The sequence below is a fragment of the Cryptomeria japonica genome, chromosome 11, assembly GCF_030272615.1.
Source record: "Cryptomeria japonica chromosome 11, Sugi_1.0, whole genome shotgun sequence".
NCBI classification, from domain to species: domain Eukaryota; kingdom Viridiplantae; phylum Streptophyta; class Pinopsida; order Cupressales; family Cupressaceae; genus Cryptomeria; species Cryptomeria japonica.
In genome coordinates, this window is record NC_081415.1 from 630836818 (window position 1) to 630863037 (window position 26220).

A 26220-nucleotide genomic window follows, 5' to 3' on the forward strand; every position below is an offset into this window, starting at 1 on the left:
CTTCTCAAAAATGATTTGTGCTACTTCTACAATCTTATCATGAATGAGGTGGACGGTTTCTTCACCTTGATTGCACCCATTATTGATATCTTAAAAAATGACCTTCCTCATGCGAAGCAAGCTTGCCCAATGTAGAAAGCTCAGTGATGGCCCATCCTTCATTATTCCTTCCTTTACCAAAACTTGCCTAGATGTCTTCCTTATTTCTTGAAAGACTGAGATAGTGATGTCTCTAGTGTAGACAAAAGTATACAAATGTCTCCACGAAAGCTTGAGTTCTCCCAAGAACCTTTATAGCTCTATCAAGTGTCTTCATCATGTCTCTTATGAACCTGTTAGCCATTGTGGAGGATTTGTCTATCCATGCATCCATCAATTGTGTTGAATTTCTCATCTTCTCCGCATGATCCTTTGATTCTGGAGGAAGCAATGGTGGTGGTGTAATTGATGGATCATGCTGCCTCAACGGTTCCTTGAATTGCTGGAAGTAATTTCCCCATGCACTTACTTCTCTCTCTCCAGTTTCCTATTCTTTTCCACTTCCATCCTAAGCATATCATGCATTGTCTTTACTGAATCATTCATATCACCTAATGCTTTCTCAGTGGTAAGCGGACCCAAATTAATAGTTTCCATGTCATATTCTTCCACTGTGATTTCATCTTCAAATTTATCAACCACAGGGGTGGCGATTTGTATCTTTCAAGAACCTGTATCATCCCTTATTACTTTAGACATTATGGTTGCCTTCTTCCTCTCAGTGATCTCTTGAGTCCGGTTTAGGAGACTAGCCAAGTCACCTACTGGTTCTTCATCCACTGCTATCACCTCTCTGGCAGGTCTCTCTCTAAGCCATGCAGGGATAGATGATCTTCCTTCTCCCACTTGTGTTTCCTCAGGCAATTGCTCATCTCTAGGAGGGGAAGTTGTCTCATCGTTATCTTCTCCTTCATCTTCATCACTTACTTGTATGTGAGGAGCAAGATCTTCTTGACCTTGTGATAGCTTTCCTTTATCTCGCCTTTCACTTCTGTCATTCTGAAATGTGGATTCCATGGATTCATTCACCTCATGACTCAAATCCTTATCAAGTCCTTGGTTCTCATGGTCTTTATTTGGATTCATCTTTTCCTCGTGCTTGGAAAAAGTATTAGAAGGATGACCAGAATTTGACTTATGTCTCTTTCTTCATGATTCTTTTTCTCCATGAGAGTCCTTTCTCTTTGAACCTTTAGAATGAGTTGATTGAGAAGCGCTTCCACTTGCACTTGCATCTTCTTCATCATCCACTCTTGTTTCTAAGTTAAATGTCATTGTCATATTTTGTTCCTTCAACTTCTGATGTTGGACATCTACCCATTGGCATGTGTAGGCTAAGACTTGCTTCATCAAGTCTTTCAAATCTGTGACTTCCATCTCAACCCAATTGATCTTTATCTCTTTGTCTTCCTTTTCATAAGTGGGTTGGAGACACTTGCCGCTATCTTGTGCTTGATCGGCAACACTAAAGACTTTGCACTTCCGAATGAAGTCAAGAGGTAGTCTAGAATGCATCCTTCTTTTCACTTCAAAATTATTTTGAGCATTCATCCAAAAGTCCTCCAACTGCCATATATGCTTGTATTTCTTCCCAGTAACTCCCCTTATATTATCATAAGGATCAAAGTTATCCCTAGGAGCAAATGGTGTGAGTGAATAGAGAGATAATTCTTCTTCAGCACTGTCAGCCACAAGTAGAGAGGGGCAAACTTCTATCAAATTTCCAAGTGAAATGGGGAAAGCAATGTTGGGCCCATGTTTATGCCTTTGTACCTTGACATATGCCGCCAACTGCCTTACCAACTCAAGTAGCACTACCCTATCTGTCGGATAGCGTGGCAACATGTAAGGAGGGGAAGGGCAACCTTGAATCCTTATGTAGGTAAACTTCGAGAACTGAATGAACCAGGCACCAAATTCTCGGGTTTACTCTTCAATAGCCAATACTTGTTGATGATTCCCAAGCAATGTTTCTGGATCATCCTCATAAACTGCCTTAGCTCCTTCTATGCTTTTATAGATCATGTCTTTCGGTTCAGGTAGGTGGAAGGCTTCACTGATAGCTGCTTCTAAAAGGTAGGCAAGTACTCTTCCATCGGGTGCCACTATAGTCCTTGTGAGGGAATCATAGTGCTCAGGACATTCGACCATCAATTCATAACATCGGACGGTGGGAGGGAAGCCAGCTGCCATGATGATTCCACTGTCCATCATCTTCTTTTTTGTCGCTGTGGCTTTGCTTGTATATGATGAGCTTCAGAATCTCTTGAAATCAAATTTTCCAAGATTGGTATCTCCCACATTGCTACAATGGGAGGTGATCTTAGTCTCCAGCACTTCACCCTTTTGATCTTCCTTGATAAGTGCTTGACGTGTGCCGGATCCACTAGTTTCTGGTGTTGTCATTCTTCACCTAGGAGAATTGTCTAAGTTAGGGTTATGGTGGAGAGAATGCTAATTATTGATTCAACACCTATGAGACCTTAGAAATGACAATAAATGGCTATAATATTGACTCAAATCTATCTTAAGCCTAAGCAAATATAAAAATGCATGATTTAGTATCACTAATTTCCTTACTATCTGCACTTCACCTACTGAATTTATGACATGAAAGAGGTCCAATTTTAATAAAAATGATCAAAATTTAGCATTAATCAGACCTGCACCAATTGTTCATTGCACATACCTCTGAATTTTGATGATTTTAACCTTAGTTTGATGTTCCCAATCAAAGATATGTCTGCAAATGCTTGTGTATTTTGCTGATGCTGAAGGCGGATCAATGAATCTGCCTTACACTTGATGAAATTTGCCCCTTTTGATGGCTAAATTTGCTATCTTTATGATGGAGTTCGCTTCTCCTATGAGTAAATCTGCTCCTTTGCTGAGTAAGTTCGCTTCCCTTGTTGATTAGATTCGCTACCTCTGCTCTTAGGATTTGCTGCTCTGCACTCTAATTCACTGTTTGAAGGAGGAAATTGTTTTGAATTTGTGATCAAATGAATAATTCGACTTAGCATTTATATGTTCTTGAAGGAAAGGATGTGTCTCTTAGGTTAAAGGCCGGCCTGATTTAGTTAAATAAAATTAATATCATCTTTTTAAGGTGGCCTACTTGACAATTACTTAACACAATTTCCCTTTTCAAATTCAATTTTTGGTGCCCAAATGTATTTGCTTGTGATGCTGGGCGTGGCTATGAGGGAACCACTCCCTTCCATTGGCAAAGGAAGTGAGCGATGTTGCACATTCTAGCTTGCCCTTTCAAATTTTTTTGTCGATTCGTCCTGCTTCATCAAGTAGAGCCATAAGGTTTTAGTCTCCATATGCAAAGATTCATCAAATTATCATCAAAGGATGCCTAGGAAGCCATTTCGCTCCCTTCCATTGGCAAGGGAAGTCACTTCACTCCCTTCCAATGGGAAAGGAAGTAAGCGAAGTTTGCACTTTCAACACTTATTCCATCAATTCAATCCTTCTAATGAGCAAAGGTGAGGTTCCATGCAAGGTAAAGCATTAGAAATGTCTAAGATCTTGTTCTCCATCATTCATGTTCATTAAATCATCTTCAAATATGCAAGAGGAATCAGTTCGCTCTCTTCCATAGGCAATGGAAGTGAGCGAACTTTCTGCCAATGGCAAAGGAAGTGCAGTTCGCTCCAATCAAGGGGCAATGGAAATTTTCATGCACTTAGCTAAATTTTGCCTTCGCAACCTTCCTTTCAGTCAAGCGTAATTAAATCTCTTGAATGTCAAGGAAAACTCGCATAATTGGTGAAATTTCATCCAAGAGATGCATCTATTGAACTTTCTTTGTCTGTCATGCTCAAGCTGATACTCAATTTGACACCTTCTAGTCAAATTGTTGCCACCATATATGACAACATTGACCCCACTCACTCAAATTTCCCAGAGATACCATGCTAAAGGATTCTAGGACTTGAAGTAAAGAGGGGGTCCTCATTTTGATGGGGTGATATTGTGAAATGGTCACAACAGGTTGTAATATACTTCACCAATTTTTTTCTAAAACGTTCTCAATGTTTGACAAAATTACTTAGGTACCAAATAAACCCTGTCCTTGTAAAAAATGATGTCATCCAGAACCTTGTATTTGTTGTCTTGAATCTTCCCATCCATTATCTCACTAGCAAGGGTATTTTTGGAATACTCAACTGAGAGGTGAGCCTTCCAATTAGCTAATATCTCAGATATAGAGAATAAAGTGGGTCTCCTAGACAAAGCATCTGCTACCACATTTCTCTTCCCCTTTACATACACAATATCAAAGTCATAAGCTTGTATTTCGTTTACACGCTTTTATTGACATTCATTCAAGTCCTTGTGCTCAAGGAATTATTTCAAGTTGTTGTGATCAGTTCTCAATACAAACTTCCCTCCAACCAGATACTATCTAAACTTAACCAAGGCATACATGATTGTGAGCATCTCCTTGTCATAAGTGGAATAGTGCCTTTTTGCATCTTTGAGTTTTTTGGCTTTCAAAAGCTATAGGGTGCTTATTTTGCATAAGCACAACTCCAATCCCATCTCCTGATGCATCACATTCTAAAACAAAGGGTTGAGAAAAATCAGGAAGTGTTAATATTGGGCAAGTGCTCACAATCTTCTTAAGTCAATCAAATACTTGCTAAGTTGCATTCATCCAAGAGAATGATCCCTTCTTAGTCAAATCTGTCAAGGGTGCTGTCAACTGTGAAAACCGCTTAACAAACCTCATGTAGTAATTGCATAGTTCAAGTAATCCTCTAAGATGTGTCAATGTCTTTAGTGGCAGCCAATCAAGGATTTGCCTGAATCTTCTCTTGTTCAACCTGAACTCCATTAGCACCAATCACATTTCCCAAGTATAAAACTTCAATGATTCTGAATACACACTTAGAGGCCTTAGCAAATAATGATTGTGCTTCCATAATACCCAATGCCTCATCAATGTGCCAAAGGTGATCCTCCCATGTCTTGCTGTAAACAAATACTAATGTTCACAACTGCTTGTTATATACATAGTTCATATACAACTGAAATGTAGTAGGTGCATTGGTCAATGCGAAAGGCATGACCAGAAATTCAGAATGTCTATAATGACATTTGAAAGCAGTCTTATTTATATCCTTGTCTCTCAATTTGATTCATTATGTATATTAAATTTTTATAGGTACAAAATTAGCAGGTACTTGATCAAGTATGTATATGTTGATTCATTATGAAAAAGTCACTAGTGAATTTCAAACAATTTTTGGTTCTCAAAATCTAGTTTGCAGAACTTCAAAAAGCAAGGGATGTAATCTGGAAAATGATGAAAACAGGAAATATGGGGACTGTCGAACAGCACCTTTGGAATGGAATAGAAGGCTGACTTGATCTGCTTTACTCTGCGAAACCAAAACATACCCAGGACAATGAGTGTATGAAACACAACCATTTCAATGCAAAAGAATGATGCCTTATCTCAAACTGCTCAAATACAGAGCCCATTTTTTCAACAACTCATTCACAAATAAAAGATATTTACCCATTAGCACTCATAAAGGGGTCTTCAAAGGTTGCATTAGGAGCATAAATTTCAAAGTCATGTGCTTTTGCTGAGCAACCATATCTGCAATTCATGAATATGTGAGTCAAAAAAGAACAACTTAAATTTCTATATTTTAACATTCCTTTAGATGTCCTGATCAAACAACCTTGGAAAATAATTTTAAATTCTATATCAAGGAGCAATTACTTAGTTTCAAAAAAGTATTCAATCTTTCTATATGATTATTTGAAAAATCTTTTTCATCCATCAATAAGAAATAAGTTAAGAACATAAATTTAAAATACAAGATTGGTACGTAGAATGGAATTTCTGAGTCATGATATTGGTTGACCAGAGATCTTAAGATTGTGTAAATAATAAGCCTAATGAATCATATCCATAACTGTTACAAGAATTTGTGACTGTCTTATATGATTTAAGGACACTAAACTAGATCCACGCTCATTTGAGAGATACAATGAAAGAGGAAACAGATCTATACATATTTCAGTAGATTAACAGCATAAAGGACACAAAATATACCCAAGAAAGAAACCCTTCCAGGAAAATCCCAATAACAAAAGCACACTCAATATGCTTTATTAGATAATGTAGTTGGGGTTCTATTGAGGCCCTGCACATGCACAATATTTTGCATTTTATTCAACATAAATACATCACACTATCATGACATTACATACGTTGTAGGAAACAAAGAGAGAATGATAGTACAAAGACCAAAAATAACTAAAACACAACACAAAAAATGCCAAGACCAACATGGCATACACCCATTAGAACATCCAAAATCCAAAAAGCAACTCTAAGCATCTAGCTTGCAACACCTGAGGACTAAATTGCGGGATATTGAAGGAATATTGCTATAAGGGGTTAGGTTTTCATCTAACCTCTTCATACTTGGCAGGGTTTGCATCCTAGAAGTGCAACCAAAATGATGAAATTCATCCAAACACTCTGGCATACCCCAAAAGAGCCTAGAGAACTCCTATTTATACCTATTTGGAATCAACCAAAGATAGGCTGACCATATGTGATGATGAATCCTCTTTGGGGCTAACCAGCATATTACATTTGGAAATCTTTAATTTAATTTTATATTTATTATTATTATTTAATACAAATATTAACTTGGTGTTTAAAAACACCTCTATTACTAAGTGTGCTGCGAACTGACCCATTTTAGGTGGGGAATGACATAACTGGCCAATGTTAGATATAAAAACCGAATAGATCTAGCCCAAAATACTACCATCACCGAGCAACATCCAAATACAAGCATCCTTTCATGTTCATCATTATGAAGTCTCATTAATTTGTGATTCCAACCAACTTCAACTTTTGTATAATCAACAATTAAGAGTATGATAATGTGCTCTAAGTTCAGCTCAATATCCCCACAAGTTCTTTCAATGAGAACTTCATTTGTCTCAGAAATTTCTTTGATTGAAACTCAACCAAGTCAATGGCTAATAAGATAGCCTAGCAAAGCCTCTATCTGTCATTAGGTTGCATGTTAGTTCAGTTGACTTAATTTATTATTTGCCCATGAATTATCCCAACCAAGCCTTGCATCTTTGAATGTTCTGAAAGCTATGTTTCCTAAACAGGCGTGGATTTTGGTGGTTTGCTGATTATTTTCCCTGGGTTCGGCCTTCCAATATATATAAAATATTTAAAATATATAGAAATACATATTATGTGCACAAAATGCACAAAATTAAATACAAAACATAGCTGATAATGGTAATTAAATGTCAATTGTTGACATTAAAGATAAATCAAAATGTTTACTGAATTTGCACATCTAAAATCAATAGTAATCATCATATGGCTCTTCATCAAAGCATCAATGTCATCAGCTAATTCATAGGAAGGACAAGCAGCATTGGTGCCACTCCCACTCACTAGACCATGAAAATGATGCTGTGTAGCAACCTCATGCCCCTCACCATTTATGGAGACTAAGGAAAGTTGTTAGTTGGGGTTAGAGAATTTTGCTTTTGCTTGTTTTCATCAAAATTAAATTTTTTTGGGGTCCCAAGCAGATTCTCCCTAGGTTCACCTATGGTCTTGCCCCAAGCCAAATCAAGGAGCTTGAGGCAAGATCAAGAGAGAATGCAAGTTATACCCAGCCCATGATCAAAACTCAATGAAAATTGATTCGGGTTCAGCCATGGCTCTTATAAAACCTAAAACATAGGCTGAAAGTAAACAGCCAATACATTGTTCTTTGTTTGAGGCCTTCTCCCCACCTAAACAACCACAATAATCAATTGTTAGTTCTTCCCTTTCATTGCTCCATATGTTACCTCAATTGACCCTAAACTTAGCTAGTGGCTTGTGAGTAACTTCAAGTAGGTCTAACATTAGTTGATGGAGCAATTAGCTCAACTAACCCTCGATTCAGCACTCACAATTTTCCTCAGCGAAAACCTTAGATCAGTCAATGGGCTTATGAATTATCCCTAGTAATATTCTATTTAATCAATCAAGCATTAGTTACCTCAGTAAACCCTTGGCCAATGTTGCAACTAGATGCATCATTCAAGACACCAACTTGAACAGAAAAATGGTCCTCACTTGAAAGAGATGTACTTCCCCAAGGCTCAATTCGATCAATGGGCCATGAGTTACATCAAATGGTCCTCAATTCAGCTAATAAACTATGTCATACCTAGTATTACAAGACTTGCTCAAGTCCTAAGGTGAGTGGAGAAAAACAGGTCTCGAGAACTCATGATTGAGTACCCAACAAGTCTCAACAAGTAGCCTTGGCCAGGTCTGGTTAAATGTAAAAGCATGAAAGTCAAACATTTTTTGAAGGTTTTGGATGCCTTTTGGAGGATGGTTAAAAATGATAAAATCATGAAAAATGGCATGTGCCATGATCGTTTGTGTGATCTCAAAGCATTTAATATGGGCTTGGTGGTAGGGGCTTTGTCCCTCAGCCCCACCCTTTATCATGACTAGGATGCTACTAATTTAAAAAACAAAAAAATGAATTTTTTTTTGGGTGTTCTGATTAAGGTAAACTCTTTTGACAGGAGTTATGAATCCGAATACACGAGAAGGGTACGGACCTAATTACAAATCAGCCGAAAGGGTGAACAAAACTTGTCTCAAAAGAAGAGAGATAGAACCAACAGCAGGGATCAGCAGACAAAATTCCCTAGCAAACCTAGCATCTAAAAATCAGCGCAAGAACAACCAACACATTCAAGGAGGTTTCAAGTTGAACCTAACCAAGAAGCTTTGAATAGGAGTTTGACCCAAATGGTTCATTTTAAGTTTCTTTGAAGAGCCAAACTCAGCCAAAGGCTCAATACAATCCACAATAGCAAGGTCCAAGCCCATAGCTAAATTCGGAGCATCAATCGAAGGACACCCAGCATCATGTTTGTCCATTAGGGAAGATTCCTTCTATTTTCAAGTAGGGCTCACACCTAGAATCCCAAATCATTTCTTCCAACATTAGGCAATGAGTTCCCTAAACAAGGAACTTTTGGGGCTGAGTATGGATCTTATCTTTGAAATTATGACACGAGTGGGAAAAATACCAATTCTATAGAGGATAATTTTCTCCCAAACACCCAACTTGGAGTAAATCTTAATAAAATTAGAAAGAACCTTTCCAATCTCAACACAAATACAATATATGGCATAAACCAATTGTTTCATGTCTTTAGTGACCTTGTCAATTGCTAAAAAGGAACCAAGAGCATAAGCAATACCTCTAAAGATCTATTCATCCCAATATTCCAAAGGGTGCATTGGAAGCCACCCAAATAGGGACCCAGTTGAAATTTTCCTTGGACACAACAAATCCAGTAGCAAATCTTCTCAAAAGGACATATTTGCCAAAAAACTAAGATCCACCAAGCAAAACACATTTTCTCTCCTCAAGGGACTAGAAGGAGAACATGAAGAACGCATCCGACATTGCATCCATCCAGATCTTACTAGCACCCCCATTTTTTCGAGGCCCAACAATAGACATCATCAATATTTAGGTGAGCACAAGAGAACCTCCCAATGAGAGCATTATCCAAGGAATAAATAGCTCTATAGACCAATGTGTCATGAATCCTTAAGCAAGAACCAAAAGCAAGCACAACATCACTAGGCATAGGATCCACAAATGGCTTGGAAAAACCAACATTCTTAGGTTCAAAAGAAACCTTAGACAATAGATTAGACTATCATGGCAACACCAACATGTAGCAATTGCAAGATAGGAGATGAAAAAGGGGACTATTGATGTGTTTTTTATGCACATGCGAACACAGAATAAAATACCAAGGTATCTTATCCTCTCTTGAACAAAGTTATTCGAATGCTGAAGATTTGCCTAAGGATCAATCGAAGTAACTCCAAGGTTCTTATATGTAGGGTCTCTACGTGTGGATAAGCTCTGTTGGTGTGATGTGATTTTGCTAGAATCACAAGGGGACTTACGTTTGATTGCCTGAGCGTTGAATCTGCTAGAACTTGAGTCCTATCTACTAGCTGGGAGATAAAAAAAAGAGCAAAAGATTGAGGGTTCAGGAAGTCTACTCTAAGACCTAGAATGCAAGAAGATAGATGAATGACTAGGTGGAGTCCTACTGGGTTGGACCTCACCATCAAGTTGAACAATTCGACACCAACTCAGTGCAATCTTCTAAGGGATGTTTCGAATATGCTCAAATTGTTACACCATCAAACACTGATCACCATTCAAGTTAATGCATGGACAATAGATGCATAACAATTCGAGATTAAGCTCATTCAATTCCAGTTGACCACGCAAGGCGCCCTTACAATCAGCAAGAGGCTAGTGGTTGGACTAGGCGGATTCCACGCGAGTGCATTCAGTAACTTCCTTCATTCAATCTAATTATATATCATCTAAAATGAAGATTCGACAAGAAACCATGCATATTGCAAAGAAACAACACACTTCACCATAACTTCAATGAAAATGGAGTTCATTTACAATCAAGGCAACAATTTCTTGCCTTCTCTTCCTAATCTACTCTAATTGCTATTTACTCTCTATTGACTATTCCTTATTGACTATTAGTTGCTCTAACCACTATTAACTAACTATTAACCTTTACAAATGAAGAGCCAGAGCTTTATATAGAGAGCTCTTTACATTTCAATGGCTTAGATTGATTTATAGTCAATGGCTAGGATTACAAGATGAAAACCCTAATTAGGGTTTGTTATAATAAACTCCTTTAGCCAATGAGAAAATTACATTCAATGCATGAGAGCCAATAGGAAACAGGGGTAGGTACACCAGAGTTTGTGTCTTCGTGCATAAGTGTGGTTCACTGAATCTGGACACTCTGATGTGGAGTCTTCTGATTGGAGGAATAGTGACTGGGATGCCACCTTGTCTAGTACTTGCTCTGTGATGACCTTGGTCGATCCTCCTTCGTCTTTGATGTACTTGATGAATGGTGTACCTTTCCTTGGCTCTCATATGCTCGATGAAGCCTCTTCACGATCAAGTCACTCCTCCTCTGGTAGCTCTCGTCGCCTTGAAGTATTTATAAGATCTTTCTTTTCTGCCATCCTGTGATTTCTCCATGTGGTAGAATGAGGTCTTTGAGGATGGTTAACTCCATTGCTTGCAACTCCTTGAACACTTTAAGTCCTTCAACCTGGAAGCACTTTGAGTCCTCTCTCACGCATTTGAAGTGTCCTTGATGATGATGAAACTTGAAGGGGTCGCCCTTGTCCTGGCCTGATCTCCCTCAAACTTGATTTTATTGATCTGCAAAACAAACAAAAGATGATTAAGAATACATGATATATTCATTCTAACATAGCATTTCTTAATTTGCTCTGGACCCTCTGGAAGGACAGGCCCTATAATGAGATTCGCTCTGGACCCTCTCCAAGGACAGGCCCTATAACGAAATTTGCCTGGACCCTCTCCAAGGACAAGCCTAAAATGAAATTTGCTCTGGACCCTCTCCAAGGACAGGCACTATAATGAAATTCGCTCTGGACCCTCTGGAAGGGTCAGGAGAGAAATTTGACAAAGTTGCTCAATTTTCCTTACATAGACTTCATTTTCAACCTTACCTTACCAAGATCAAATCATTCGCCTCCAAAAAATGCTCAAGAATAAGTTTCACTCAAGGGCCTAGGCAAAACACTAGACCTCCTAGGAATTTCACTCTGGACCCCTTTGGAAGGGTTAGGAGCTTAGATAAAATTCGCTCTGGACCCTTTGAGAGGGTCAGTAGCGAAATTTGGACCCTTTGAGAGGGTCAGTAGCGAAATTTGTGATTTAGTCTCAATTCTATCATTTCCTTTGCTCCAATCCACTTCTCAAGGCAAGTATACATCAATCCTCTCTCAACCATGCCTTAGGAACCAAGATTTCAACCCCAAACAAGGAGCAAATAGAGGTTTAGCAAATTTCGCTCTGGACCCTTTGGAAGGATGAGGAGCGAAATTGGCATTTTTAGGCTCAATTCACATTCAATTTGCCTTGGACTTGTCTTTTCCACCCTTACCTTATCATACTCAAGCCAATTTACTCTCAAAGTGATGTCCACTCAATACTTTTGGTGAGGAAATAAGTCTTTTGGAAGATTTCGCTCTGGACCCTTTGGAAGGGTCAGGAGCGAAATTTGGTAAATAGGGCTTAGGCATTGATAAAGTTTCCTCTTAGCTTGCTTGTTTAGCTTCAAACCATCTTAGGAAAAGACCTTAAGGGCAATTTGCTTTAAAATTGGGAGGAAAGTACATGCTTTTGAGAAATTTGCTTCTGTACCTTTGGAAGGGTCAAGAGCGAATTTGTTCCTCTAGGCCCGATTCTTCCTTCTTTTCACTCATCTTTACCTTAGACTTGACTTTTGAATCCTTTTCTTGCCATGCATGACCACCATTCAATGTTTCTAGTGAGGGATTAGGTCATTTGGGGAATTTCGCTCTGGACCCTTTGGAAGTGTCAGGAGTGAATTTTGCATTCTTGGCCAAATTCCTAACTCTTTCAAGGTCCAAGGGCATTCTTCTAGGTCCCAAATCCTTATAAGTCATTAATCTTCCCTTAATCACACCATAGGAACAAAGAGTTCAACCCAAACAAGGAGCAAATAGGTGTTTTAAGAAAATTTGCTCCTGTCCCTTTGGAAGGGTCAGGAGCGAATTTTGCAATAATGCTCAAATTCTTGACCTTTTCTCCAAATTTCCAAGTCTAAGTTTGTCCAAGGCATCTCCAAGGGTGAATTCAAGCTAATTTCCTCCCAATCCATGCCTTAAATGAAGTTTTTATCCAAAATCGGAGGGCAAAGAGAGCTAAGGAAGATTTCGCTCCTGTCCCTTTGAGAGAGTCGGGAGCGAAATTGAGGTTCTCACTCAAATTCCTCATTGTCCATGATCAAAAATTTGCTCAACTTAATGTCCAAGGCATCCTTGACTTGACTCAATGGCATAGGTCTCAAAAGGCAAGACTCCTAACATGATACAAAGACTCCCTCAAACTCAATCAAGACTCAACCCTAGAAGCAAGACCCAGGCGTAACTAAGAGGAAACTTTCAACAGAGATGCTGACCTGGACCGCCTACTGAAACATTTCAACTCAAGCAAACCATCCTACCCTAATGAGCTCTCTAGAAATTCTCCAATGCAAAGATTAATAGCCAAGAACCTAAAAGACTAAGCCAAGAAAACTAACCCTAGAAAGCAAAAAGTAGGGGTCCCCATTTGCAATGGTGCGATGTGTGAATACGTCACAACAGGGACCCATCCAAAGCCATCTCCATAGAGGTGAAATCCACACCCTCACATAGAGCATCCTCACATTGCGGTCCAACTACAACAAATCCCTTGACACTCACAACCTACAAGGACCTATCCCCAAGCACATTAGGTTTAGCTTGAGGAAATGCAACTAGGAGAGAAAACCCCTTCGTAGGCCCAACTCAAAACCCTATGAAGACCCCCCTCTAACAATAGACACTTGAACAGAGGGGGTATCCTACAATATGGCCTCCACTAGGATGTCATTAAGAAGCTTGTCGTCATGTACACCCCAACACTCCTTCCAAACATTGGCATCTTCACAGTTTTCATCATTTTCATCTCCACCATAATAAAGGATTCAAACCTTGCTCTCCCGCTCCCTCTCCTTGTCTTTCTCTCGCTTGCCATTCTTTTTTGGGTCATGTTAGATGGAAGAGCAGCATTTTTCTATTTTTAATAATTTTTTCCAATTAAATTCCTAGTAATTGTTGAAATAATAGCTAGTTCGGATCAAATATAAGTATTACTTGTACTGGGCTGGACCCAAACGCATTATGTAACTTGTAATTTGGTTTGGCCCTATAATGGGCGATGTAACTTGTGAATAGGGCTAACCCTATAATGACTAATGTAACTTGTAAATGAGTCCAACCCTATAATGGGCATTGTAACTTGTAAATGGAAATAGGGCAGACCCTATCACATGTAACTCAGAATTTATATTGGTCCGACCCTATAGTTGTAACTTGTAATTTAACCCTATGTTTTGGCGCCAAGTTGAAAGGGCCGACCTGAGGTGTCTAGGTGAATTGGACACATATATATTTGACGTCTTTTGCAAGTATCAAACACATATGTTCAACAATCAGCGACTACTATCTTGTAATCAGCAAATTGGTTCCTCTACATCAGTGACTTCATTCAAGATTGAAGACTGCATTATCTAGGGCAACAAATGCATGTATAGGGGCAGCGAACTTCTCCTTGAGGCTGTTGATTGATCAGCTTCATTGATCAGCAAACCTGGAGCAGCATTCTTGGTTAGCGAATTCTTTCTGCAAGCAGTGATCTTATACCTTCAACAAGTGACCTGATCCAAGGACATCGAACTCTCTCTCAGGGATAGTGAAGGTGTCTTTTGATGCAATAAATCATCTTCATGTCTAGCGAATCACCATATCAATCTGTCCTCCTGCCAAGCGAAGGATCTGCACTTCTGTGTCTGATCAGCAATCACCTACAGCAGGAATCCTTCAGAAAAGTCTGAGTGTTGTTCATCTCACTGTGTGCTCTAATTCAGATTATTATCTGTTGATTATATTGCTTTAAGTGTGTACAAAGTTGTAAGTCTTCTACTGATTTTGACATAATATAAACTGAGAATTTGTTGCTGGGTTTTTCACCTCCAAGAGGGAGGTTTTCCCAGGGTACCCTGGTGTTCTGTGTGTTATTTGTGTTGATTTTCTGTCATTGCTATCTAAATTCAACAGTCTGATCCTAAAATTAAAGTAATTAAATAAGATTTATAATTCTAGTTTGATAAGTCAAACTCTATCCCAAATAATGCTCCTAACAGGACTCCACATAGAGCTAGTAATGTTGGGCTAAGGGATAAAAGCTCCTTTCTGCCACAACTCATAACTCCATATTGCGATTTTCTCTGTTTATGCCATAGATAAACACTTGACAATATTAATATATCTAAAAATATTGTTTTCTTCAGCTAAAATCCACTTTTATACCCATGTGATCAATGTATACTTGTGTATGTAATCAAAGTAGCTTCTGTTTGATTATTTTATTGTGTCTTTAAAGTTTATTTATTAAAGGGTGCATGAAACAAGTTTTAAATCCTTAAAAATCTATGTTTCATGGTTTTTTCAATTTTCCAAGTCTTGGCCGAGTATAGGTGCCAAGTCCGACTCTTGTAAGACTGGTCATACCTCAACTGAGATTTAAATCAATCATTAGGACAGAAGTTGCATCAATTGATGCTTAGTTCAATCAATGGTCCATGAATTAACTGAACCTTTTAGTTCACATTCCTATGAGTATCTATCAATGCTCTGGTTGATTGGTCAATAACAACAATGTGGTAAAAGAAATATCACTTCCAAAAGGTTCTCACATGTCATCCATTATTACATTAAAGTCAAAATTCCTTTCTGCCCCAAATCCCTCATTTTTGTTCTTGCAACTCACTGGTCAAAGGAGAGAGAAGATGTTGACTGGAATGATATCAAGATCCTATCCTTGTATATGCATGCATCTTTCAGGGTTCATGTGGCACAAGGAGGTCCGCTCCAGAGTACAATTATAATAAATGCTATCATAATACATATGTCAGCCAAGAGGTAAAAAACTCAAGTTTATACTTGAAAAATAAGAAACCTGATTCTAAATGCTATGTCAAAATAAGATCATTAAAATGTTATGATGAATTTATAAAGCTTGTTGGGTCTAGTCTAGATTCTTTGACACATGTTTGGTCTCAGGGTTACCTTCACCACTTTAATTATGCTTTTTTTTTATGTGCATGCTTTCTTGGAACCATAATAAATAGCTAGGAAAATGCTAGGTACATAAATACCAAGGAGAATATATATCGTGAAAAAGGATACCACTTCATGTTGAGAAATGGTATGCAATTTTATACGGTAGAGCAATATGCAAGTTAAGATAAATACTTGTTTCAATTAACAGGGATTGCCACTAACTATTTGAGGTCCCTGTTTAACATACAGTCCATGCCATTGCTCTTTGTATTTCTGTCTCATATAACTTAAGGCTCCTTCCTCAATTCCCCTAATTTCCATGAATTCATCTTAAAAAGCAATAAACATATTACAGGGTAACTAGGCTTCAATGCATAAACATCTAGGATGTCATGATGCCTAAACTCCAATTATAAGGAACTTGAAACAATAATGTAGTTTATTTAAATGTATCACATCAATTTCTTCTATTTCACTAATTATGTGATTTCATAAAAAGAAAATGAAGATTTCCAAATTACATGCCTATGAATGAAGTTTTCCGCATAAAAATTGCATTATTTTCCAGTCTGAGCATGAACTCCAAGAAGATATAATTTTTAATAACCCAATTTCCATAATGGAAATCATGAATGTAGTAATCCCTATGGATGCCTTACAAGAATGTTCTTCTCTTCTAAGTTAGAATTACTAACAAATTGAGAATGTGTGGAACGATATCGCGTGAAAGAGTTCCTAATTTCTTGTCTTGGTCAATTCCCTCATGCTCTTTACTTGTACTATCTTCAATTCGTTTCTGAGCACCAACTTTGTCTACCATTCAAAGGAGAAAAAGTTATTAAAATTTCATCTTTGTGCAATCATAAATATAATCATTGACAAAAATACAAAAAAGCACTAAAACTAGAAGTCATACAAATTTTGTCCATTCCAAGATAATAATGATTAGCATCTATGAAGCCTATTTAAGGATGTTTTTCAAAAGGATGAATGAAGTTAAAAATAAACAATTAATGAAATTGCAATGCTTTTGCAAGGAATGTTCACAAACATATAAACTGAATTATTGCATTTTTTGGAGAAAATAATCCATGGCACTGACAATGTGAAAGTTAATGTCACCAAAGCAAACATCAAGAGTGAACACAGCTTTATACACATATCAAACAATTTATTGAAAATAAGTAGGTGTTCCATACATACATACATATATATATATATATGTATATATACATATATATACATATAAAAGTTATACATATATCTATATATCTGTATATATGTTGTACATACATACATACATAGATACATACATACATATACATACATACATACATACATACATACATATATATGTATATGTATATGTATATGTATATGTATGTATATGTATATATATATATATATATGTATATTAATATATATACATATACATATGTGTGCGTGTGTGCACGCGCGCGCGTGTGTGTATGTGTATGTGTGCGTGTGCGTGTGTATGTTAGTTAGCTGACCACACACCCATTATATTTATCATTAGTTCCTAGATATAATAATCATAATGCTAGTCAGCCTATGTTGGTATTAGTGGTTTAGCCTTCATTATATTATTAGGAGGCAGCCAATATATAGGAGGTAGTTAGCAGTTGTTGAATCATCAATTTGCGAATTCTATTCTTATTTAAGACTTGGGAGGTTGCCACCTTGAAGTGGCACTGCTTATTATATGTCTATTATGTTCTTATTTTCGCCATCAATTTATGTATCTGCTCTCTTTTGTTTTGACTCAAGTGTTAAGCTTATTATTCTGCTATTCACATCATGTAGAGCGTCTTCTTTAAACTTGAATTTCTGCTCTGGTTATGCAAGCAGTGTGCCAGTGAAAAATAGAACAGTAGTATAATGGAGAAAGCAATATCTTCCATTTCAAAATCTTGCTTATTTAAATGATGACCATGCCAATTTAAACTTAGTTCATTGTAATTTCCTAAAAATGTAATTGGAAACAACGTCAAATTAGAAACTAGTTAGATAGATCTTCCTAATGTTACTCACATTGCATCCTAATATATCATAAATTGACCATGTCAGTCAATATTTGAAAAGATCAACACTTGAGATTAGCTTAATAGGTGTTTTGATCAAGGTTGAAAAACTCACCGGAAAATTGTGGAAATCGTGAGTACTCATGATTCACATTTACAAGCGAGTCACTTGCATATATACTCGCAGACGAGTAAATGATTTATGCGCAGCGCTTTTTTAGTTCAAAAATCATGGAATCGTGCAAGTAAATAGCAGAAAAATCGGCCAATGAAAAGCATAAAAAGAAACGGGATTTTAAAAGTACGGGTTTGATTCTTATTTCCGCACAAAGCAACAGCCTTGTGTGACAGAAGGGTGTGATTTTGTTTGCTGGAAGGTTGCAAGGTCAAGAAAGATGTGCACCTGAGCAAAAGAGCAGCGACTGAGAGAGAGGTCGAGAAAGAAGTGGACAGTGGACACGACTGAAAACAACTAAAGACATCCTCATTTTCCATTTGGTAATTGCGACTACCATAAGAAATAAAGAATTTTATTTTAAATTTTAAAGTGTGAGTAAAATGGTTGATCCGTGCAAGGAATGCAAATTGTCAATTATAGCAGAAGTTCTCACAAGACCACCTTGAAATACCAGGCAGAAAGCCAACTTAAAATGGTAGGGACTAAATAGCAAGGATTGGAATGGAAAAACAGGTTTTGGTTGCTCCATAAGTAAATACACACCTCATAAATAATATTAGAATCTTGACAAGAAATAGCTAACAAAAATAATAATTCAATATTCTTGCTTCTTTATAGCAGAGAGAGTTCAGTTTTGCCTTTTGAAACCAAATTAAAAATTATTTAATAATCATGCAAGGATTGACTGATCTAGATAGTCCTCCAGTCTCAAAGTTTACGTACTAGTATCAACATGTAATGATGTGAAATCAAACAAATTCCTAAAAGTTAACTACAACATATTTCACCTACTGGATTATAACTAGAATCTTGTGGAGGCTGCTCTCAACCTATGAAAGGAATTTCAATATTATAGACCACAATATTAAGTCTAATAACAACATTAGCTACTTAGCGACCATCCTTGGAGGAAATAATTGACCTCAGAAGTAAGACATTGATTGTTTTATAAGTCAACCTTTGCATAGTTCTGGGTTTGCCAACATGATAAGGTAGCAACCCACACCATGGATTTTAATTAAAGCCAACCGATAAAGAAAACCTTACTCTTCTGTATTTGTACCATGCAAATCAGCAACTAACTTAATGGCAAGCCAATTGTTTCATCTTTTGTATTTATTTATGATTCTCTAACATACCAGTTAACATATAATCTAACTGTTATTTATTTTTGATTCTATAGCATATCATTTAATTTGTAAAGACTAAAGAGTACTACTTTTTTATGTTATTTCTCTTTTGCTAGGTTCCCTTCCTACTTTTCTAAAAGAAACGGCTTCTACAAGTAGAGCTGGTGGCAGAAAGAGGGACCCTTGTTGGAAACATGGGACAACAGGTGCAGTGCGAGGAGCACTAGGCTTATGACTGGTGGCAATGTGTATACCATTTTGAGTACTCCTTGTCTTGTTCCACTCAAATATTGGCATAGCTTTCAAACTCAATCATGCCATTCTCAAACTACCATACACAATGCCTGTTTACACTTGCACAGACATTTAATTCATTTAATTTTTGATAGTTCACTTACGTCTGCAATAGACTTGCATATGGTTGTGCCATCTCTCATTTGCTTATGCTGGTTGTTTAATATGCTTATGCCAATAAAATGGCTGTGCCCTACTCAATGGAGGCTATGTTGAATCTTGAATATTGCGCTTGGCTTGGTTAATTTGCTGGTCTCTTTAATATTGATACTTATTGCTGGATTTTAATATTCTCTCATACCAAGCACTTTCCCCTTTGATACTTGGATGCCATTCTCTCCATTGCTGCACAATGTTTAAACCCAATTGCTAGACATGAAAACTCCACATAGGTGCTATGTTCATCAAAAATTAAAAGTAATATGCTACGCAATGCTTGTTTGAATCATTTGTCACTATTAATACTTAGTATTGTCCCACACTCCTGCTCTTTTGAGATTTACATAGGCTGCCCCTTCATCGATACTTTGTGGGATATTTAAAATTCAAACTCCATGATGGCAGGCTGGCTGCAAACTCCTACTATTTCAATGCTGAGTTGGCTATATGCTTCATAAATTCAGATTATGCCATGATTTCAACAGATGGATGCTGGTGAAATAAATTCTATTTTTGTCTCTTCCTTTTGAACAGATCTCCCTACCTGAGAATTAATCAAAACAAAAAAGTTTTAAATTGAACTGCAGAAAAATGCATAACTAAAGACTGAACATCTTATGGAAGGGTTTCCAAGTATCAGTAGAGTTACACTTGGTGGATCATTTATGAAATTGTTCCTGCTATGCATATATCAGTGCAAGTAAATTTACAGATGTCTTGAACGTGTGAAAAAATTTAGATTCCTCTATACAGTTACAAACAGCTAGGTGAGATTTGACCCCAGTGATCGATACCAGTAAACTGTAATTTTGGCTAGCACCGACCTTCTTTGCTTCATGTGTACTGCAAGTGTCCAAGAAAGAAAATACCATGTATTGGGAATGTCTTCGTGAAGCTGGAACAGTAGCAGCAAGAACTTGAGGTACAAAGTCACAAAACAGTGGAGTCATAAAAAATGCAAACATCAACTGCTAGGTATTATATGTTCTTTGTTTTCAAGTCATTTGAACTTGGAACCCAGGATAAAATAAAATTGAAATTTAAAAGAGGATTTTTTTAAAGCAAGATCTCAACACTGAATTACTCCACTGTGTAGAGAACAATGTCTGCAGATAGCTTGCCAGAAAAGATAGCATATTATGATGCATAATGGTAGCATAATGGTAACCTGAACAGGATGACTGTCAAAATTTCTTCCACCCTCTTCTCTAGCTTTGTAAGCTTGTATCATTACTAGCATGTTTATATGAGCATTGGATATCCCACCACGTGGTGTCCTGATAGATCAAAAATACTTTGCATATTCTTACTTGGAGTAACGATTCCTTTACTCAAAATGTCTAGTTTTGGGTCTTGCATGAAAGACTAACGCATTGGAGCAGCTGAAGTTGTCAAAACCTCATCTCTTTAAGCATTTGAGGCACACTGTAATGTCTCCACTTTGAAATACGATTTAATAACAAATAATAATGATAAAAAAAAAAATATATATATATATATATATATATATATATATATTATATAATAATAATTAATAAATAAATAATAATGAAATACCATATTCATTAAGAAGGATAACTAATAAATAAAAATATAAGTAATGCGACCAAACAATCATCCGACTTATCCACCGACTATTATTGATGCTTCCCAAGAATAATATAAATTGCCAAGGAAATTCATACCATTGGAAAAATGAAATCTGTAATGTCCCCAATTTTAGCCTTCTGGCTAATAGGAGTAATAAGGAGAAATTAATTAAATTAATTTCTTATAAAGTCATTAAAATAAATTAATTATTAAAAAGTGACTTTATATTAAATTAATTTAATTAAAAAGTGACTAAAGTATAAAAATAAAATAATTAATTAAATAGTCACTTAATAAAATAAATAAAGTGTACCTACCCTCTTCTAGAAGCCTCTCATGATGGGTTATGGAAAAAGATAAAAAGAGGAGGGTAAGAGAAGGAAGGGGAGAAAGATTGGAGATTGATTTGGTTGTGATGACATGACTAATGCGTGGCATTGGTCGAATCTCTTGAGGACGCAAACCTTCAGCAGATTTGATAGAAGGGCTGGACAGAACCCTAGTTCTTCATTTTGGGAGTGGATTCGTGATGGGATCTACATCAGTGCCTAAATTTGTGAAGTCTTCTTTCGAAGACAAATTTACAGTTGAGAGGAGGATACTCTGGTCTTCCTATTTTGAGCTTATTGAGGATTTGATTGCAGCCATGACGACCATTTTTGAAGAATTTCAGAGTTGGCTAATTGATCATCATTATTAATCAAACTCATTCAAGGAGGAGAAGCCGATTCCTATAGGAGGAATGATTTAGTGATATCACATGCTGCTGGATACTTTTTAGAAGTCTGAAGCAAATTCGATATTCAGGGCCTTAATCCCGATTTTACTCATATTTCATTACTAAGACACCCAAAGCTCATTAGAAAGGCAGCGATTTACTTGGAAGGTGGAGGCGATTCACTCTTGGATAATTTGAGGGTGATTTGGGGTGTATATTTGCTGTCAACTAATCCGAACCAGGTCTAACATAGCCCTTCGATTTTGCATATATCTATTCCATTGGGTCTCCAAATTCAATATTGAGGGTGGCGCTATATTGGAGCAACTTAGGCGATCATTTTTTGGTGGCACTCCATGATGATATCAGCTGTCAACATCGTGTTCTCAGACCTATGGTATGCAGCAGTAAGGGTGGACTGTGAGGGGGGCTCGATTTAGCTTTTGGAGAATATTTTGACATCATTTCTTGCTTATTCCTATAAGGCGATTTGGCCAGGTTCTTACTCCAAACTTTCATTATAAATTTCCAGTATAAATGTATAAGTTTAGTTGCAGATTTGGAGTCCTCATAAGTATGAAACGACAGTCCATGTATTCATTTATCAGCTACTTATATCTTGTCATTTGGCTGTCATATGAAATGTAATACATTATATGAATAAGGAGACAGTTTGGGGTTTGCATTATATCCAACTGTCTTTTCTGAGGATACATGCCATCTGTTCGACAAAATGCCAGCTAGCTGTTAGATGTTTGATTTAGGTAATAGAGCGTTATACTATGGTTATATATGCTTGCTTGGCTGTCATACTTCATTAAGGAATCATTTGTAATTGTTCTTTCAAGTCAAATGTATGTTTGTCGAGTCCTTTGACAATCTGAAAACTTCTGAGACAGCAATCGACACAACACGCAATGTTAGAACAGCATAACATACAGATTTAGCAGCAAATATCCCTTGTTTTCAGTCACCATCTGTACAGGGGATATTACAGTGGTATCAGAGCGGTTTCCTGCCATCCTGTTGGGAGAAAAAGATGGCTTATGAAAAATCAACTATTGATTTGATGAACAACTTGCGAGCTTTGATGAATGATCCGGAAACAAAACAGGGATTTCTGAGAATGTTTGGGATGAAAAAGGAACTTTCTCAGCCTACAAATGATCATGGGAAGGCATTCATACAAGAGCATACTATGAGCAGGAATGAAATGAGAAGACAAGGTCTATGCTTCTCTTGTAGAAGTCTGTGGGAGCTGGATCACAAATGTATGGATCAAAGGATGGTTAAAGAGAATGAAGTTCACATGTCTTCAACTGATGGGGGAGTGACTGAAAATAACAATGTAATAACAGCCACTTCTATGATGCCAATTAATGAAGATTCTTCCAAAGGAAGCAAAGAGGAGAAGGGTAACATTCTGATTTTGGACAGCAGTTGTTTACCTCTTCATTCTTATGAGATTATTGCTCATATAAATGGGGGAACTTGTGAAGACGAGACTCCAGGTGTTAGCTCACAAAATGTGAGTGTTGAGGGTGAAAATTCTAACAGAGATGCACTTGTGAAGCTTGAAGAAAATGACAGGTATGCTGATGACAGCACACACATATCTTCACTTCATCATGAGACTGATGATACCTTGGAATCATCTATTGATGATACTCAGGAATTAGGAGTTAGAGATCAATTTGGAGGCATGAATTCAGATCTTGAGCATTCCGATTTTTTATATCAGACTTGGGAAGATATGGAAGTTGACCCTCTTCTTAGTGGAGCAGCCACTAGTGAAGGAGACACTTTGCAATGGCATGATATCATCACCGACCTGTTTGAAGATAGCAGCAATATGTTCCATACTTCTCATGAAATTGCAGGCATTACACATGATAGAATTTGTGAAGATAAATCTACAAGTAAGGAGGTTGAAGCTTGCATTAAAGAAGTGTTTGGAAGGGGCGAATTCGGTACTCAATGGTATGACAACTATTTTGATTTTTATCAAAGCAGTCATACTTTATTTCATTTCAGTATGAGGTAACCTCATTGTCATATGGAAATTTTGAAGGCAAGGACAAACAAGTTGAAATCAGTCCTTATTTTCTATTCATGAATAGCAGCGGTATGTCTTCACTTTCCTATGATATGGTAACCTTTAATTGTGGGAAAGGAAGTACTATGGTTAGTACACATGATGCAAGTAGAGGATGTAAAATTTTAGAAGATGCATCTCATTCTGGAATAAGTTTCAGGCACTTTGGAGCGACTGATATGGAGCAGTCTCAAAGGTTGATTGATGGATGGCTAGTGTTAGGGGTAAATAACATATGTTAGTAGGAATGATAGTTATATTTGTGTTTATGTTGTGTTTATGGTTATGTTGCGTCGCCGAGAGGTTCTCGTCGGGTAGTTGGGAGTTGGTGACGGTTGGCAACTTAGCCAACCGTCAGGTCTATATATTGTTTGGATGGAACCTCAGCAGGGAAGGTTATGTATGGATATATTCTAGATAATTCAATAAAGATATAACTCTTCCGATCTAGTTGTTTATCATTATTACTTATACTGTGATATATGAATGTTTTGTTACATGAATAACTGGTACATGTGGAAAACACTGTGTTATTTGTGAGTGTTACCAACCTTACATAAAGGACTAAACATTTTGGCGCCGTTGCCTGAACGAACCTGGAGATAACCATGGCAGCAGGCGGAAGGAATTAATGGGCCGGCCATTCAACCAACAATTACTTGTCGTGGACAGCGACACACACGAAGAAAGTACCATAGAAGAGACCCGAGAGGATAAGTTGACAATAGACTTGGTAGAATTGTGGGATGTATTGGTCATGCAGTACGTGCAAAGAGAGGCTCGGGAGAGAGCCGTCTCGAAAGGCACGGTACGTGGTGAACTCACCGTCAGCACTCCCGTCTTTGACCTGCTCGGAAGTATTCCAAGGTTACTCACCATAAATCTGATTGCACTTCAAGACCGAAGGGAGGAAACTGCACGAGAACTCCGTTGGCAACAAGTACTACGAAGGTACGAGGAGCAGAGCCGTAGGGAGGAAGAGGAGAGGGAGGCTAGTAGATGTCGTACCTCTGGCACTTGATGCCCCTACGGCCAAACAAGGACAAACGTACCACTGCCATCGAAGGAGTAGACGAGGGAACTGTACAAAGATCTCTATGCATAAAAGAACAGGCCGAACAGAGATGACGGCTAAGGGAGGTTGTTGACTTGAGGAGCCCAGAGAAACACAGCAGAAGTCGGAGTGTGTCAGAGTCGTAGTCGGGAGAGACAAAGGTCGTGTATGTGGAAGGAGTTGGTCGAGCTCACCAGGAACCTGCCACTTCCAGACGTAGTGGAGGAAGATCTTGCCGACCAGGCCCCACACTCGACGTCAAGTGAAAAGGACTTTGGAGCCAAGCCGCAAAGCAACCATCAGAATATTCTGAACAAGGAGAGGAGGCGGTATGGGACCTACACGAAGAGATTGCTACTATTTTTGAAGCAACATTATCTGGCATCAGGAATTTGTCCTTGTCAGAGGGCATCAAAATAGGAGGGTCAAATCCAAAAACCCCGGGAAGGAGGGACTATAGGAGCGAGGGTGACCAAAGTCCTGCGGACAGGGGTCCAACCAGACCAAGAGCGTACGGTACCTCCCGGACACATAATACCTTTCCGGCATATAGTCACTTCGAAGTGCTACATAAAACCCTCCAGACAAGAACAATGGCACACACCTCGGAGAAACAAAAGCTTCCAAAATTCATGGGCGACAGGTCGGAGGACCCCGTACAACATTGTAAGACATGCGTGACCATTTGGGAGGCAAATGGCCAAGACAACCAGGATTACTAGTTGAAGGCATTTCAAGCCACCCTGCAGGGAATAGCGATTGATTGGTATACAGACCTAGATGCCCAGTATAAAACGTCCTGGAACAGTCTGAAGAAGGCTTTCCAAGAGGAGTTCAAACTCCTATGGGATGACAATGAAATCGTGGCGGAGATTTACAATACCAAGCAAGGAAAAAGTGAAAGTGTACGGGCATATAACAGAAGGCTGAGGGAACTACTCAACAAATTGGAGAACCAGCCGGCTGATGGCCTCAAGAACCGGTGATTTGTTGAAGGATTGGTACCGTCTCTCAGATGGAAGATGAAAGTGGTCCCTCCGCCCTCGTATGACGAAGCATACAACTGCGCAATGGATATTGAAAGTGAAACTAAAGACATCCCGAGGGAAGAGTCTGGTG

The 26220-nt window shown here is 37.9% G+C and overlaps 1 protein-coding gene across 2 annotated transcripts in view; it reads right to left on the reverse strand.

The window, feature by feature from the left end:
- LOC131063153 (uncharacterized) overlaps positions 1 to 26220 on the reverse strand; it is a 68401-nt gene that overhangs the window by 23578 nt on the left and 18603 nt on the right. For both annotated transcript variants that reach the window (XM_057996926.2, XM_057996925.2), the window contains exons 2-4: positions 16537 to 16654; positions 5576 to 5659; positions 5396 to 5435 (exon numbers count right to left, since the gene is read on the reverse strand). In XM_057996926.2, the coding sequence (XP_057852909.1) occupies positions 5396 to 5435; positions 5576 to 5659; positions 16537 to 16654 (242 nt within the window). The remainder of the gene's footprint in view (positions 1 to 5395; positions 5436 to 5575; positions 5660 to 16536; positions 16655 to 26220) is intronic.